General features: G+C 40.1%; 1 protein-coding gene across 7 annotated transcripts in view; it reads left to right on the top strand.

Annotated features, from left to right (window-relative positions):
• The window catches only part of ATXN7L1 (ataxin 7 like 1), a 203467-nt gene that overhangs the window by 110341 nt on the left and 75573 nt on the right, over positions 1 to 17553 (top strand). For 6 of the 7 annotated variants that reach the window (XM_075909853.2, XM_075909983.2, XM_075909922.2 and 3 more), the window contains one exon: positions 11683 to 11905. In XM_075909853.2, coding sequence (XP_075765968.2) covers positions 11683 to 11905 — 223 coding nt within the window. Of the gene's footprint in view, positions 1 to 1256; positions 1532 to 11682; positions 11906 to 17553 lie in introns of those variants that run through there. The other variant, XM_075910090.2, reaches the window with a different exon arrangement.

The following is a 17553-nucleotide window of genomic DNA, read 5'->3' as shown; positions in this document are numbered from 1 at the left end:
AAAATTCCTTATATGAATAGTAAAAGGTTGACCCAACAACAAAAGATTTGGTATTTCATGTTATTAAAAACTACTCTTCCCTTATACCTAGACCTACATCACTAATGTTATTGCTGCTCAACGAACAATAGTTTGTCAATAAAAATACCTCCCAGAATTCCAAGAGGAAAAAGTATGCAATTTCCCTGATTCCTGCCAAAAAAGCCCTGCAAGAAAAACTTGTAATTAAATTTGACCTTGTGTAAGAGTAAGGTTTGATGAGTCATGGTGTTTTACTATTAACATAATAAAATAGGAGGAAAAAGGGACTAGGTAGTCCACAATCTTCAGACAAATCTTTTGTTAATTTACTTCTTTTTTAATTAATAGAACCTTTAGTGAATGTCTGCAATAGTTCTGTGTAATCTTCATGGTAATAAATATGCCCATAGTTTTTGCATTCACTGTTTAAGAATCATCTCACCTACCACTGAAATGAATCCAACTCTGGGATGAAACATAACTGTTTATAACAGGTGCATCATGACAGTTGGCCTGTAATTGAATACCACCTTATCCAATTGAGACTACAGGAACTGTCACTTGGCCAGAACATCTCTATTCTTGCAGTAAATGCTGCAGGATTTTTAACTGATCCCTGCTTGGTACAGCTTCATTTTTATATTTAATAAAAAGCTAGTAAGAAGTGCAGTGCCTCCTAGCACAATGCTGAGGTGTACTTTATTTCTTTCCATTAGCGACCTTGATGTGCTACCTGCTTTCCAATCAGAGAAGGCACTGTCCCTGACTGATGTCTTGGGATGCATGCCCTATTACTTTAGTCACCTGAGTTTTTCTTTACAGATACTTCCACACCAGGCAATCCTGGAAAATATATACTGAGCTCAAGTTTTCCTTATCATTTTATTTTAAAAAGGATTTTGATTCTTTACAGTAATTTTGTGGCAATTTTCCAGACATGTTATCTACTGTCTGCTATGCAGTTATCTTGGCAAAACATCTATATCGTTCCATAAATAAAAGATGTTCCAAGGGAGCTCCAGTTTCTCCTGTTAATTACTAAGAAACATCTCACACAGTCCCGTCTCCAGAAAGAATGAATAAATAAATACAAAAAAAATCTTTGTTTACAAATGTATATACACTATTTGTTACTTCTGCTGCTTTTATTTTTGTACTTTCTTTCAGTATTACTTACTTATTTGACTTTGTATAAACAGTTTTTTAAAAAGCAGCACTTTTCAAAGTTGTTGTTCTTGGCACAAGATCAGTTCTGGTGTTCAGATCGTAGGACCTGAAACTTGTTGTTTAATAAGTGCTTGTCGTCAAAACAGTTGGTGTAGGCAAGTACTGATCTGGTATTTGTTGCAGCAGGTCATCTGTCTGATTTTTAACACATGCAGAATACCTAATCACGTTGCTGTATTTCTCTGACGGTGTCCGTGGTAATGTGAATCATTTCACGTTCCAAAAGTACAACATGTTTACAGTCGTCGTAGAATCAGATTACGTTGGCAGCCTGTTCCTTTCTGTAAGTGGTTTCAGTTTACATTTCATCTCCTAGAAGGGAATTTTGCATAATTTTGCTGATCTTATTTTATTTCAAGACATGTTTGGAAACGGGGAGTTTTAGCTGTTTAATTTTAGGAAGTGGGACTTGTATCTGTTGCACATAAAGAAATGCACAGCATAGAGGTTTTTAGCACTTGTTAATTAATTTCCAAATGATGTCATTTGATCTAGTCTGGAGTGTATATTTTGTGCACTGCTTTTTATCAGAAGCAACAGTATTTTTCTTTGAATTGGCAGATTATTTCCTTTGTCAGTTTACAAGAAGGATCAAAATGAAACTGACTATGCCATTTCCTTTACAGCGCACAGTGTAAGGGTGGATACAGTTTGCGGATATTGTTTCCAACCTTTCAACTGGACTTGGAACAGTAATTTTGTCAAACTCTCACTAGTAAAGTTATCCTTGGATCTTGCAGCACTCTGCTGTGGTTTGTTGGCATCAGATCTGAGTTTATTTTTAACTGGCCTCATATATTTGCTTTTTGTAGAGGGTATTTTTTTTAAGATTGTTGCTACAAAATGAAAGTGCTTACAAGGTAATTGTGAGCTCCGGTTATGAAGCAACTGCCAGTTATTGCAAGATAACACTCTCTGCCAATATTTCAGTTGATCAGTTTTCTGGCTCCTAACTAAAATTGTTTGGGGGGTAAGGGCCTGTTGTTTTTAATTAGAACTAATGCAAAGCATGTTTTCAAACTTTGACCTGAAATTATTGCACTTTAGAAGGTTTCATATAATATTTACTGAAAGAGTAGGCAATAAATTACTCAACTATGCAGAGTGATAGCTGTGTAATTAAAATTCAGAGTATGGTACTCCAAGAAACAATATTTTGTGTAGGGAATTATCATGAGTAAGCAGCACATTCGTCTGTATAATGATTGTGGCATAACAGTTTAACAGACCAGAATCACATTGTAAATGAGATACCGCACCTCATTGAACCACTGGTTACATATTTTAAACGGAGATAATAGTTTTTGTACTGTGCTGAAGGTCATCTGATTGTTCAGTCTCATCTGTTATAAATAATTTGGCCACAAATCTTCTACAGCTCAAGAAAGGCATCTGAAAAAAAGACATTTCTATAGTGATAAATGTGAACATTAAGATGAGCCTTACGGTATCATAACTGTTTACTGCCAATGTAATATTTTAATGCATTTTTTCAGAAATTCAGTTCTGCTCATTCTAATGTAATGAACCAAAGTTTTGAGTTTTCTGAATTATTCATGAATTAAATATAGACTGAATATATCATTTTCACCCTCTTTGGTAGATTGTCTTTTTATTTTACTTTTTGAGGATTAAAATCTTGAGAGTAGTAAATTTAAAAAAACACGAAGTTTTTGTTTTAGACTCTGTCTACACAGGAAGTCAAATCATGGTAAATTACAAATGTGTTTAAACATGACTATTGCTGGCAGGGTTCTAACATGTCTTCTTTGACTTTGTGCACAGGGTAGGTTGGTTGGTTTGGTTTGTCCAGAGAACAACTCACATGCAATACCAAGAGAGATTGAGGTTTTTCATTTGATAATGGTGTTTGCTCCATACTCCCATCCTGGCCAGTACTGTTCCTTTCAGAGCCTTCCCCTTTTGACAGTCCACAACACGTTTGTGATCTTGTATCTCCCATTGATGTACAACTTAGAGACTGTTCAGAGAACTGAATCTTTTGTCTTTTTCCTTGAATTGTTTGCATTAAGGGAGATAAGCATTTTGGATGAAAGAAGGGTTTAGTCAAAGTTTACTGTGGAAAAAAACATATACTTTTGTTTTCACTCTCCCCGAGTTAAAAAAAATGAGGTTCTAACATCAAAGTATGATTAATGTACACTAAAACCATTATAGGATCCAACTTTTTAATCCAGTAAAATATGACCAGTTTATGCAACTCATTAGAATTAATGTGTGTGAACCGAGTACATTTGGGTTTGTCTCCTCAGTACTTTAGAAACTACCTCATATGTTATCCTGGGAGTGGAGTTGTCAGAGTTGTCTAGTTTAACAGAGTTGTCTGTCTTGACCATCAGAGCATGATGCATTTCTATTTCCTTATGCTTTTTCTGAGAGGATGGAAATGAGGAGGAAGGATCTTAGTCTTCAGTTTTTGTGGATTTGAAAGTCTTTATTGACTGTCATTATGTCAATGTGAATATTATTGTATTTTTTAAATTGCAGAGCTATATAAGCACATAGGTTGAGCACTTGCTATTGTAAAAAATAAATATCCTCTCAGTAAATTGAAACTCATTTGCTTCTGACCAGGAATTTGAGACATTGTCCTTCCTGCCGAACAGCTGTTGTTATTTTCCAAAGACCAGCCAATGGAGATCCCATGGAATTAGTAAAGTCATTCAGAGACTAGAGGCTTAAGCTGTTGTAGGAGAGAGTGAAGAATTGCATCTCATGGTGGTACATAAAAGAGGGCTAGAAACTGAGTCCTTGACCATATCACCACTTGCCATGCTGGAGATCAACCGTCCGGTGTTCAGTGTAGCAGATCTACTAAGGACCTGCTAAAATCAAACGCTGAGGGCACCCCCCAGTTGACACCAAGGAAGCCAATGGGAGTGTTTGTTCCCATCAACCTCCTGCTGTGCGCAGATGGTGCCACGCTTGGCATAAGGTATGTTGACTCCAGTTACATTTATGTAGCTGGAGTTACGTACCTTAAGTTGCTCTTCTGGGTCTAGTATAGACCTGGTTTTAGCATCTTGAAGAGCAGTACTGGAGATTCAGGGATTACGCCATTTTGTTCCCCAAAAGAGCATAAAACATCACATCTGGTGTGCACAAAAATCTGATTTGGCTGGGACAATTGGATCATATCCATGTTTCCATGGGACATAGAAAGTTTGCTGGAACAGTTTAATGATCATTTGCAGTGTTAGAATTGGGAAACTTAGTTTTATAGCAATAAAATGAACTTTTGGATATTGTAATAACATTGTAAATAAAACAAGCTTCAAGTTGTTTGTTATATTTTCTTTGTGTAATGTTAATCTAATGAGGTACAGTTGAACTCTGTTCTTAAAGATTAGTGCTGGTAAGATGTTAACTACCTGGCCACAGAAGCCAAACTGTGTTGGTGTGAAGTCAATTGGATGAGCTAAAAGTTATAGGAAAGAACAAAAGGATCAATGCTGTAAAGATGATTGCAGCTCTGCTTGTAGTCTACCTAAGAAATCACAAATGCTTGTGGATTTGACAGTAGTTCTTTTATAAAATAATTCCACTATACTTAGTTATTTATAGGGAATGTAAATGTATCCTCCTTCGAGTGATTGCTTATATCCATTCAGCATAGGTGTGTGTGTTCACCATATGCACCGGTGCCAGAAGATTTTCCCTCAGCAGTATCCATAGGTAACCAGGTCCCAGTGCGCCCTGGAGTGATGTACACATGCAGCTCTATATAGGAAGCTTCTGGGCTCTTTCCACTCCAGTTATTTCTTGCCGCCAGTGATTGTACTTGGTACTGTCCTCCAGCCATTGTTGTAGAATTCTTATAATTCTTATTTGTAGAATAATATTTCCCTCCTTTTCAAATAGATTCTTAATCATCAGTAGTTGTTAGTCTTTACAAATAGTTGGTCCCCTGCTGGGACTCACCCCCAGGAACGGGCATATCCCAGTTTAATTACTGGGCTAGTTATTCGAGACCTAAGCCTGTTAGTGACCCTCACGAAAACTGCCTCCACTGTTTTGGTGAGGGTCATATCTGCGTGAAGTGCTACATCTGCAAGACCTTCCATTGTAGGACCTTAAAGACAAAGATATTTGATGAAGGCACTGCTGATGGAGTTGGCTTTGGCTCCCCAAGATCAACGGTTCAGCTCGGCACCAAGCACCGGCACCTCAGTGTGGAGCCTCCTCTCCTCCTCCTGCCCTAGTAACTGCTCAGCACTAGGAATAGTCGGTGTCCTGACGAAGCGGGCCAGGAAGTAAGGGAAAGACAAATTTGCCAGCCTGTGCAAAAGAAGGCCCAACCCAGCACTGGACAAGGACAAAGTGCCGGATAAGGCCTTACAGCCGGAGCAGGCTGACCCTTAGGGTTCCCCTTTCCTGCCAGGCATCCAAGTCCCTTCCACCCAGAAGTGTTTCAGGCGGCACAGGACAGTATTGCCTTTCTGGTCCTGTCAATAGCATCAGTGCTGGGACCCAGGCACAGGGGGAAGCCCTCAATGGTGCTGCGGTCACCAGGCACTCAACACTCCCACTCTCCAGCAAGGAAGCTCAGGAGAGCACCACATAGCCTGGGCACACCCTATCAGAGAGAGGAAAAGGTTGGGCTAGGGACCCAAGGTATCGCCGGATATGGACCGTTGGAGGCACTCACTACCCAGCAACTGAGACATGGTGAAAGCAGTCACTCACCATGCCAGTGGAGTCATTCTTAGGAAGGGTCCCTGTGAGCTCAACGCCACTTCCCATACTGGGACTGTCACCCAGCATGGAAGTATCTGGGATGTGAGAGAAGGTTCTCCCAAATCCTGCTCCTCCTCCCAACACTAGAGATCACCTCATCACCAGTTGCTGCTGACACAAAGCAGGTCCAGTGGCCACCTCTGGTCTCCAACTCTCAGCCGTGGGCACACCTCCCATTCTCCAAGGTCACCCTCCACCGGCAGCTCCCAGCACCAAAGGGGCTGGAGTATTTGATCCCAATTGTGGGCTTTGGCAAGTCTGCAGGAGTCCTTTTGGAACAGTCCTCCCTCCCACCGGTGCAGGCATCGCCACTGCAACCCGAACTGTCCACGTCAGCACCACAAGTGACTACACATCCAGCACTATGGCCGCAGGCACTGTGGCCTTCACAGTGCTCATGGACCCTGTGAGGTTTCCTTATGCAGCCACAAATTACGCAGTTGGAGCCTCAGACGCTCACTCCAGACCACCTGTCAGCCAGCCCCCAGTACTGAGGTTGGCGAGACCGGGCACCCCGATAATACAGGAGGAGGCTGGGGGCCAGCAGTCACCTCCTGAGGAAGAACAGTCAGTGCAGGCCTCTTCCTCCTCCCCAGATGAGGCCATAGTGGCTCCCGCTCTGGTGGTTCCACAGGATGACAACAGGATGCACCAGTTCTTTGTGAAGTGGGTGGCTGCAAGCCTGGACCTCCAGGCAGAGGAGGTGGAGGAACTTACCAACATCCTCGTTGGCATATTCTGGCAGGTGGTTCCAGCTGGGGTCACCTTGCCACTCCACGAAGGAGTCACCAAGATAGCAAAGGCAGGATGGCAGACACCTTCAGTTCCCCCTGTCTCCAAGAGGGCGGAAGGTAAATATTTTGTCCTGGTTAAAGATTATGACTACCTGTACACGTACTTAATCCCAACTTTGCTTGTGGTAGAATGTGTCAACCATAGACCGACAAGGCCAGCCTTCCCTACCCCTAAAAATAAAGACTCCAAATGCTGGATCTGTTTGGGCACAAACTTTATTCATCTGCCGGTTTCCAGTTGAGGGTGGCTAACCACCATGCCTTGGTTGCCCAATATGACTTAAGCATGTGGCAGTCAATGGCCAAGTTTGAGTCCTGTTTACTGGAGAACCCTAGAAAGGAATTCAAGGTGCTGGTTGATGAGGGGACAGTGGCAGCTAGAGCAGCTTTGGTGGCCTGGTCCATGGTCTCCGTCATTTCTGTGTGCAGATTGGTGTGGCTCCTGCTCTGGGGCTTGTATGCTTATAAATTTATGTGCACTTATTTGTCTAATTTGCATATACAGTTACCACAGGGGCATGTAAAAATCCCGTTTTTACATGCCCAAATGACCAGTTACATCCTTATTGGATAATTGTGTGTGTGCAAATACCTTATTTGAGAGTATAAATTGTATGTGAGCTTTTATGTGCACTTCACACAAATCAACTGAAATATAATTTAAAAATAGAAGAAGCTTCAACAGCCACGTTTAATTTTCAGATATGTGCAAAGGGAAGAATGTAGCCATTCTGTTTAGGCAACTGAGTATGACAATGGGCGTGATCTTCATTTTTTCATATGTATAGTGAAGTGTATTTTTTTCTTTTATTTATCCAGCAGTTCTTAAAGTAATTTCAGCTGAGGCCAAGTAATATTTCTGGTAATTCTCCAAGTAGTTGTTGAAAATGTGGAAGGCTACTTATAGCCATGGTTTGTTTGTAGTTATTCAAAGATACGGAAGGAAATGCCATGTGTAAGAGTCAGTTCTGATCACAAGAATGTTAAGCTTTAGTAAAACATTAAAATTGTCTTAGTACCCTAGAACTCTTTCCTTTCCTCCCCCAAACACATGCATTCTAAAAACTGAAGGATAAACTATTGCATATTAACATTATACTCTTTATTTCTGACATTTCACATACATTGAAAATTACAATGTAAATGTATTGTTTCGCTGTTGGGAATTAGTTGACTTATTTGTTCCGTCAAAAACTTTCCAAAATTTTTGCTTGAGTGAAAATTACATATAATAAGGACCACAAAAAAAGTTGAAGTTGCTCATGCATGTGATTCTTTAGAGGACTCCAAAATATTGATCATCTTAAATGGTCAGTATCTGTAAAATAACCAAAGTGTCTTTTTCCCCAGAGATTCATTTTAATTTTCTATAAGCAAGATATATTTCCCTCAACTACTATACCCTTATGTATAATACTTAACAGTATCATTTTCTAAAAGGCAGTGAATCTTACCAAGACAAATAACTGCAGTGATGATTAAATGCAGTGAGAGTCTGAACAGTCCATGCTGAATATTTAAGGAGTAAACAGCAGTTTTAATTCACAAGGAGTCTGTTATTGTAGGAGTGTTTGATTGGCTACATTACAGCACCCCGTCTTCAGTATCTCAAGAGGCTAGTAGTAAAATCTAGAAAATAATTCAATTTTTTTTGTTTGGCAGAACCAGGTAGATTAAATTAAAACATCTGCAGTAAAAATTGCAAGATGTTAACACTGCTCTACCACCAAAATGCATAAAATTATTAATATAATTTAACTAAATAAAACACTATAGAAAAGTTACAGTGCTTTTCAAAAATGACTTATTGTAGGTAAAACTGTTGTCAGAAATCTGAGATGCAAAATCAGAAGGTGATCAGACAAAGATTTTTTTTAAAGTTTGAGCATGTGCCCTCTTTTTACTTATTGATGTTTTACAAGTTTTTCTTTCACTCCTTTTTATTGTATTTAAAAAACCAAATGTCAAATCTGGTGTTTCTTGAGCTATGGGAGGACCTTGGAAGATCTCAAGGCATATTTACCTGAAGGGGTGTGGTGGAGATATTGACTCTTTAATAGAGACTTTCTTTGTTCAAAGTGTTGTATTGTCGTTGATGTAAAATAAGTGTCTTAACAAAAGCAAAAAAGTTTAAAACATTCTGACTAAATTCTCTTTTGTTGAGTGCTTGTAATATCAAAATTGCATTGGCTTTCCAGGCATCACAGTATAATGACCATTGTAAAGAATAAGTAAGGAAAAAATTGGGGTGGATGGAAAAGAATCTTTTCTAGTCATTTTTATACATGATAAAACAAAAATTAATATACCTCTTGGGAAGAAAAAGGAGTACACCTTCACATTTGTCCCTCTTTGCACACCATCTTTAAGTATTCAGCATATAGTTCCTAATCACTGCTTGGACATTTGTCTACCATAGATGCTATTTTATTCTTTGCTTCTTCAGTAGTGGGCCATGCCATTGGTTATTGGAAATTAGTAGTACTGGTGACCTTTTGGAATTTATCTTGCTTCCAACTAAAATGGGTGATAAAATTCCCATAACTTCAGGGAGAGCTGGATTGAGCCTTTATAGGCAAAGTGAGTCTGGGAACAGATGTGGAACAACTTCCTGTTACAATCCAAGTCATAGCTGATTATTCCTGACAATGGTTATATGCCAGACAAAGTATTTTCGTGTTTTTTACCCTACCCTAGAACGCTATGCTTAAAGAGTGTTGAAATACCAAAACCAGAAAGTGTAACTCTTCATATGCACAATTAGTCATTTAAATTCAAATTGTTTGGTTTAAACAACTCTTGTAAATAGGCTTTTTGTTAATGGAATGGCATTGGATAGTAGTGCAATAGGTAGCATTCTGTTGGATTTTTCATTTTAGACTCCTTATTTGAGGGGTTTAGACACACAAACTATTTCCCGGTATTCTGGGCCTAAATTTAATTTACAGGTTCTCAGCACAGAAGCAAATTATTTTACAGCAATCAACTAAACTAATGTAGAGTCTCTTTGTTAACATTGAGGTTAGGGAATTATTTTTACCACATGGAATCTGAAAGCAACATATTTATAGTATTTTAATAATAACGGTGCTACGGGAGAGGAACTGTGGAGGAGCAGCTAGAGTTTGGGATTGGGAACCCAAAGATGTGAGTTCTGTTTCTGTCACTGATCTGCTACATAACCCTGGGTCAGTCAGTAAGGATGAATGTGTCCCTTCTAAGTAAATTACATGGAGCTACTGAGAATGAACACTTTTGTCTCCTGCTCCTCCTCACTGGATAACACTCAGCTCACCCTTTTTCTTTCTCCTGCTCTCTGGACTTCACCCACCTCCCAGAGGTGGTGCTGAAAAATTATCTTGGCATCTGGCAAAGTACCCCCTGGTCAGCTAGCAAGTGCTGGCCATGCTGCCTTTCTGCACAAACTGCTCTGGCCGGAAGATTCCCACTAGCCTTAGACTCTGCAGCTGCAAGTACATGCCTTCTGCTTTCGGGCTGAATGGAGGCTTAGGAGCAATCAGCACAGGAAGTTGGCTCACTGTGAAATAGCAGGCCAAGAAAAGGGATGATTTCAAGTAAGGAAGAGAAAGGACCAGTCAGGACTTAGTGTTGACAACAGTTCCAATACAGCATCTCTTCTCATGGGCCAAGGACCTATATGTGCTACAGTCTCTTCTAGAATCTACATTTAAGTTGGCAAACTCTGTCCCCTGAGTGCATCCATACAGGTCTCAGGCCTTCTGCCTTTACCTCTCCTGGGATATGGAATTCTGCAGTTCTCCCACTATTAAAGTGGGCCCCAGGATACTTTACCTTGAGTATCCTTTGTTGAGTAGCTAAACCCAACTGGGTTTAGCACCTATAGTTCTTCCCTTCAGGGGTCTGTGACCAGTGGTACACAGTGGTCAGACAGATTTCTTAAGCCAAGTGTTGTTTATTCTGAGCAGTTAAGAATGAAGCATTTAGAGAAAAAAAGATTCTTAAACTGTCTTATGTGCATATCTAACTTAACTGAAGTCTTACCACCCTGTAATGAGGGGAGGCAGAACTGGGTTCTTCAACCACCCCACTGTGGGTCTTGGGTGTCAGGCTGAACAGCTCTCCAACAACTGCCTGACTTCTGGATAGTGTCTTCCTAACTGTTTTATAGTCCTTTTGCTCATGTAGCGCCCAGCATTGGCCCCACATAGCAAACACATTTTTGTAACTTCGCTGAAGCCTGGAGATAGATTCTCCATTGCCAATAGTTTGGGCATTATCTTTTAATAACCCTGTAGTGTTTCTAGAGAGGTGGCTTATCTTGAGCCTTTGTTCCTTCTGTTTGTTTTCCTTGCAGCCCACAATTAAAGTAAACCAGCATGTTCATATACTAAACATTACAATAACTAGGTCACACACACTATTCATAAATTATTACAAAGCAGCCTCATGTCCATCACAAGCAGGTTCCTAGGAAATTAGTGGATCCTTAAGTGAGTCATCTGAGAATTGAACAGTTTATTAAGGATCTCAGTGCCTCCATTTCCCCTTTGGTACTAAAAGTTCGGTACAGTAATATTTGCTTATTGTACTTTACAAAGATGTTGACAACTTCTCAAATGTTTGTATAATGCTTTGAGATCTCCTGATAAAATGTTAAGTGAGTGTTAAGTATTGCTATTTAGCACTTACGTAGTGCTTTACAATCTTCAGAGCACTCTATAGAATTGTTTCTCTGTTTAATATTTACCCATTGGCATTATGATGAATTTCAGTAATGATTAACTAGAGTAATGTGGCGTGCTGAAAGCCTCATGAATTCAGTTTTGAATTCATCTTTTCTGCTTTTATTTAATGTTTTTGCTTGTGAAGTGCTTTAAATTTTATTATTTCTCCATTACAGAAAGAAGACACAGTTCAATGTGTAAACCTTCCCCATCTCCAGCTTCTCCACCCTCCAATTCCAGGACATCACTAGTACAAATTAAACAGAAATCCTGTATCAGCGGCCATAATCTAGTCAGCAACAACTCAAAGCCATTCAAAACGCCCAAAGACAATCTACTTACCTCCACTAGCAAACAGCACACAGTCTTTCCTTCAAAAATATCAAGGGATAAACCATGGTAAGTACCATTAGAGTGGACATCTGAATAGTCTGCCCTTGTTTCTTTGTATGTTTTTTAAAAAACCTGTGTAGTTCATGGTCCTCTACAGAATGTGTTTTCTTCTCTTCTGAATAGATAAGATAAGCCCATGGATTTGCTCTGGAGGTGGGTGGGGGGAGAATGGGGAGTAAGTGCTGTGTTGTTAATATTCATATTTATATCAAACCTGATGCCCGGTTGCATGGTGATAAATAAAAGCTCTAGGAGGAAGGAAGATTGAAAGTTCACCTTCCTGATGTATCATACAAAGTTTACGTCTCTGAGATACGGAGCAAGTGAGATGTCTTGAGTTTTGTTAATGTAGATCCATGGAGCCTATGGGCCATCTGACATCACTTAGACAAATCTTAAAATATGCTTAATAGTAAGCTTTGGATTTTCATTAGTGCCCAGTGATGGCTTAATTAAAATCAATGAGGGTTTGTTGCTTACACCTCTGCCACTTGTTTTGGGCACCAGGCACCACTGAACATCATTATTTAAGTGCTAGTGATATGCTCTGTGCTCTGCAGGATTGCATACAGCAAAGTGTAGTCTGTGAAAACTGCAGTCCTCTAGGTGTTTTTCAGCACAGATGGTATTGTATGTGCACTTAGGCTGTGAGATCTTTGAGGCCATCCTCTTATGTCTTAATGTGACACTGTCAGTGTTACTCAGATTGATTGAGCGCAATGGAGTTGTGGGAATGTAAATGAAGGCTGAATTTGTGTTTTAAATCTTAAGAAACTAACTTGTCTTCAGCTATATAGACAAAGGACGCTTGTAATTAAGGCCTCTGACCAAAGATATCTGGATTTAGTTTCTTGCTCTTAGAATATGTGGACACAGCAACTGGGAGGGTGCTTCCAGGGGGAATACAGACACGTGGTAGATCTGCTTGAGCGTGTTCGCATACAGTAGCCACAGCAGCTAGGGTTAGCCTCCTGAGTTCAGACCTGAGGGTTTAGACAGGATTGTACTCAGACACCTAGTCCAAGCCAACGCCTGTGCCCACCAGCCATGATGCTATTTTTAGCATGTTAGCTCAAGCAGAGCTAGTTAGTTTGTCTACCCACACTGGGAAGCACCCTCTTGGCTGCTATGTAGACATATCCTTACACGGGTTCTCTGTGTGACCCCGAGCACGTCACTTAATCTCTCTATCCCTCAGTTCCCCCTCTGTAAAACTGAAAGAGGAGTAACTTTTTCTCTTTGTCCTGCCTATTTCTGTGTTAAATTTCTTGGGACAAGAGCCTTTCTTACTATGTTCAGGTGTACTACCTAGCATAATAGTGTCCTAATCTAGTGTGGCGTCTCTGGGTGCTATTGCTATCCAAATAATTAATAGTCAAATGTGGTCTTTTGTTCTATGTTCTACAAACCACATTACAGACCAGTGAAATTTTCCTAGTTCACATTTTCCAGTGTTCATATTACAATTTTCCAGTGAAATGTTCCTAGTTCTAGTGCTACAAAATAGTAACCTGCATGTAAGCACTTCATCATATTGGCTTGTGTTGGGCAAGTAGATAATATGGGGTCCCATTGTTAAGGCCCCCCATATGGTGAGATGAGGAACTACTTTAACCTGGCTCCATCCATTTTATGTTTTTATGCCCAAGTCTGTGGTTGGCATGACCCAAGATCTCCTTGTGGGATCTTCAGTAGTCTCTGGCCCCCTTAGGGTTATGGGGAGTCAGAGGTTTCATGGCTTTGGTGGGGACTGATCAGTCCAAGGTTTGCTGGATTTAGGACCTTTTTCTTCAAAAGCTCCTGTCTGGAGTTAATAGTGAAAACCAGGTCCTTCCACTCCACTGCTTCTGTAAAGAGTACCTGTCAGCTGCTTCATTAACACTTTGGCTGCCAAACCACCAGAGCTCTATAGACCCTGTGACAAAACACTTGGTATCCATAATACACATCCTTCATGGTGCCAACAGATGGCCTTCTGTAAATCAACCAAAGTCCAGGGCATGGCATTATGCAAAAAGTTGTAATGCACAATAAACATTTCCACCAAAGCAGAATAGGAAACATTTACTGAAGACCGAGAAGGTAAAAAGTTCATTTAATGAACTAGGGCTCATCTAGACTATGCGGAAGATTCAAAAAGAGGATATGCGTAAACCTCATTCTTTAGAGGAAAAGTGGCTTTTCGAAAAAGGGCGGGTTTGCCAAAAAAAAATTATCTTGATTACTTTCACTTTCGAAAGTGAGATCGGAAGAAGATATGCACATTCCTATGGAATGTGCATATCCTCTTTCGAATCTTCCACGTAGTCTAGATGAGCCCCTAGTGTGGTAGCATTTGATAACAGTTAATGCTTCTATCTTAAAAGCAGCCAGTGTGTTCATTGACTAATCCTCACAACAGTCCTGTGTGGTGGTAAGGGAATCTTGTATCGTCTAATTTTACTGATGGAAATACAAAAAAATACTTTGGTTAACGGATTTGCCCAGTAAGCAAGTCAGTAGTTGTCAGGATTAGAACTCATGGGTTCTTTTTTCCCAGTCTTGTGTTCAGCATGCAAGATCACACTTCTTCTAAACACGCTTGCACATTCTCTTTCTCTCTCCCTCCACACATTTTAACACAAGTCTTACTGTGCAAGTTCCAGCCTCTTCCATAGCAAAGTTGCAAGTTTCAGTAAAGTGAGGACTGAATTTTCATTTTATTTGGACCTCAGGAAAAGAAGGCCTAATTATAAAGTATTAAAAGCTACTGAATATCCATTGGATAGTTTCAGTTTTCTTGAGAAATTATTCATACAGAATACTTCCAGTGTATACGTCCAGGGTCATCCCATTTATCCTCTTAAATATTGGCACAACATGAGCTTCTTTCCAGTGCTCTAGATCATCTTCAGTGCCCCAGGATTTTCTGGAAAAGAGTTTCAGAAATTCAAGCAGCTGTTCAGCCAACTCTTTAACTCTTGATTGAAAGTTGCCACTCCAGCAGATTTTAAAATATTTAATTTTACTACCTGCTGTTTAATATCCTCTGGTAGTTACTGCTGGATTAGAAAGTATTTGATGATCACTACAGGATGTGAATAAGTCATTCAGCTTCTTTCCAAATGCAGAATAGAATGTTTGTTATTTTGCCTTTTCTGAATTAGTGACAATATTTTTGTATTATTGTTGATAGTTTTACTGTTCTTTTCTAGTAGTATTTTAAGGGCTTCTCTACATTAACAGTTAATGTGTGGCACAAGAAGATGTGACTCTATCCCATACTATCCTGCCACAGACTACCTGTCCATGTGGACTGTGCTAACACTCATTAACATTTTATTAATGTTCTTTGATCTAATACTGTTTCAAAAAGTATAAGTGCAGTAAGATCCGGAGCTCCCCTCACAAATATCAAATAAATGACAGATAATGCCCCCAAAAGTTTACAATCTGGATTGGGACAGGTTGCAACATGTGGGAAAAGGTCTCAATGCAAGTGAAAGAGGACAAGTGGAGAAGTAATAGAAAGGCAGGATTGTAAATATTAGCTAGTTGTATAATTTTCTGTCATTGTGGTTTTCTTTTAAATATGTGAGCAAGAGATATTTAATGAATCACTAATCATCTATTACAGACAAGACGATGGCTATTACTAGGTACTTTAGTATGGGCATTAAGGTACATCTGAGTCTTAAGGAATTTCAGGGAGAACCAGAGTGATGGCTCTTCTCTCCACATACTTAAAATATATTATCAAAAGGCATCTTAAAAAAAAAAGCATTCCAAAGAAAGACTTTATCGACCTGCATTTTAGAATGTATATTTCGCCTGAGTGCCAGATGTTTTCTTTTGCTAAGTTTCAGGAGTGGTAGCAATGAAAATGTAAAGATCTCTGTCCTAGGGAAATTGGCTCTCTGCTGCAGCACAAAAACTTTGGCTGTATTGTTGGTCACATACCGCAGGGCCTCACGAAGGTCAGAAATAAAGGGATTAGTGTAGGGAAGTGAATGTTTAACTGGTTAACCAGTGGGGACTGGAGCAGCTCCCTAGCTGCCAGGGGCAGAGTGCTGCTCCAGCCCCATGATGGATCCTCCAGAGACAGGGGCTGCTCCGGCGTCCAGCACAGGCTTTGTCCTCTGCAGGCACTGGCGCTCTGCAGTAAGGAGCTGCTCCAGCATCCAGAGCAGCAGACTGCAGCAGCTCCCCATTCCCTCCCTTTAATCAGTTAACCAATTAAATGGGATTTTACATCCCTGTATTGGTGCCATATTTTCATAGAATCATAGAATACTAGGACTGGAAGGGACCTCAAGAGGTCATCGAGTCCAGTCCCCTGCCCTCATGGCAGGACCAAATACTGTCTAGACCATCCCTGATAGACATTTATCTAACCTACTCTTAAATATCTCCACAGATGGAGATTCCACAACCTCCCTGGGCAATTTATTCCAGTGTTTGACTACCCTGACAGTTAGGAACTTTTTCCTAATGTCCAACCTAAACCTCCCTTGCTGCAGTTTAAGCCAATTGCTTCTTGTTCTATCCCCAGAGGCTAAGATGAACAAGTTTTTTCCCTCCTCCTTATGACACCCTTTTAGATACCTGAAAACTGTTATCATGTCCCCCCTCAATCTTCTCTTTTCTAAACTAAACAAACCCAATTCTTTCAGCCTTCCTTCATAGGTCATGTTCTCTAGACCTTGAATCATTCTTGTTGCTCTTCTCTGGACCCTCTCCAATTTCTCCACATCTTTCTTGAAATGTGCCCAGAACTGGACACAATACTCCAACTGAGGCCTAACCAGCGCAGAGTAGAGCGGAAGAATGACTTCTTGTGTCTTGCTTACAACACACCTGATAATGCATCCCAGAATCATGTTTGCTTTTTTTGCAACAGCATCACACTGCTGACTCATATTCAGCTTGTGGTCCATTATAACCCCTAGATCTCTTTCTGCCGTACTCCTTCCTAGACAGTTGCTTCCCATTCTGTATGTGTGAAACTGATTGTACCTTCCTAAGTGGAGCACTTTACATTTGTCTTTATTAAACTTCATCCTGTTTACCTCAGACCATTTCTCCAATTTGTCCAGATCATTTTGAATTATGACCCTATCCTCCAGAGCAGTCGCAACCCCTCCCAGCTTGGTATCATCTGCAAACTTAATAAGCATACTTTCTATGCCAATATCTAAATCGTTGATGAAGATATTGAACAGCGCCAGTCCCAAAACAGACCCCCTATGGAACCCCAATTGTTATATCTTTCCAGCAGGATTGTGAACCATTAATAACTACTCTCTAAGTACAGTTATCCAGCCAGTTATGCACCAACCTTATAGTAGCCCCATCTAAGTTGCATTTGCCTAGTTTATTGATAAGAATATCATGCGAGACCATATCAAATGCCTTACTAAAGTCTAGGTATACCACATCCACCGCTTCTCCCTTATCCACAAGACTCATTATCCTATCAAAGAAAGCTATCAGATTGGTTTGACATGATTTATTCTTTACAAATCCATGTTGGCTGTTCCCTATCACCTTGCCACCTTCCAAGTGTTTACAGATGATTTCCTTAATTACTTGCTCCATTATCTTCTCTGGCACAGAAGTTAAACTAACTGGCCTGTAGTTTCCTGGGTTGTTCTTATTTCCCTTTTTATAAATGG

This window comes from Pelodiscus sinensis, chromosome 1, assembly GCF_052426305.1.
Source record: "Pelodiscus sinensis isolate ZL-2025 chromosome 1, ASM5242630v1, whole genome shotgun sequence".
NCBI lineage: Eukaryota > Metazoa > Chordata > Testudines > Trionychidae > Pelodiscus > Pelodiscus sinensis.
The sequence above is the reverse complement of the archived record's forward strand: the minus strand, read 5'-3'. Positions and strand labels throughout refer to the sequence as shown.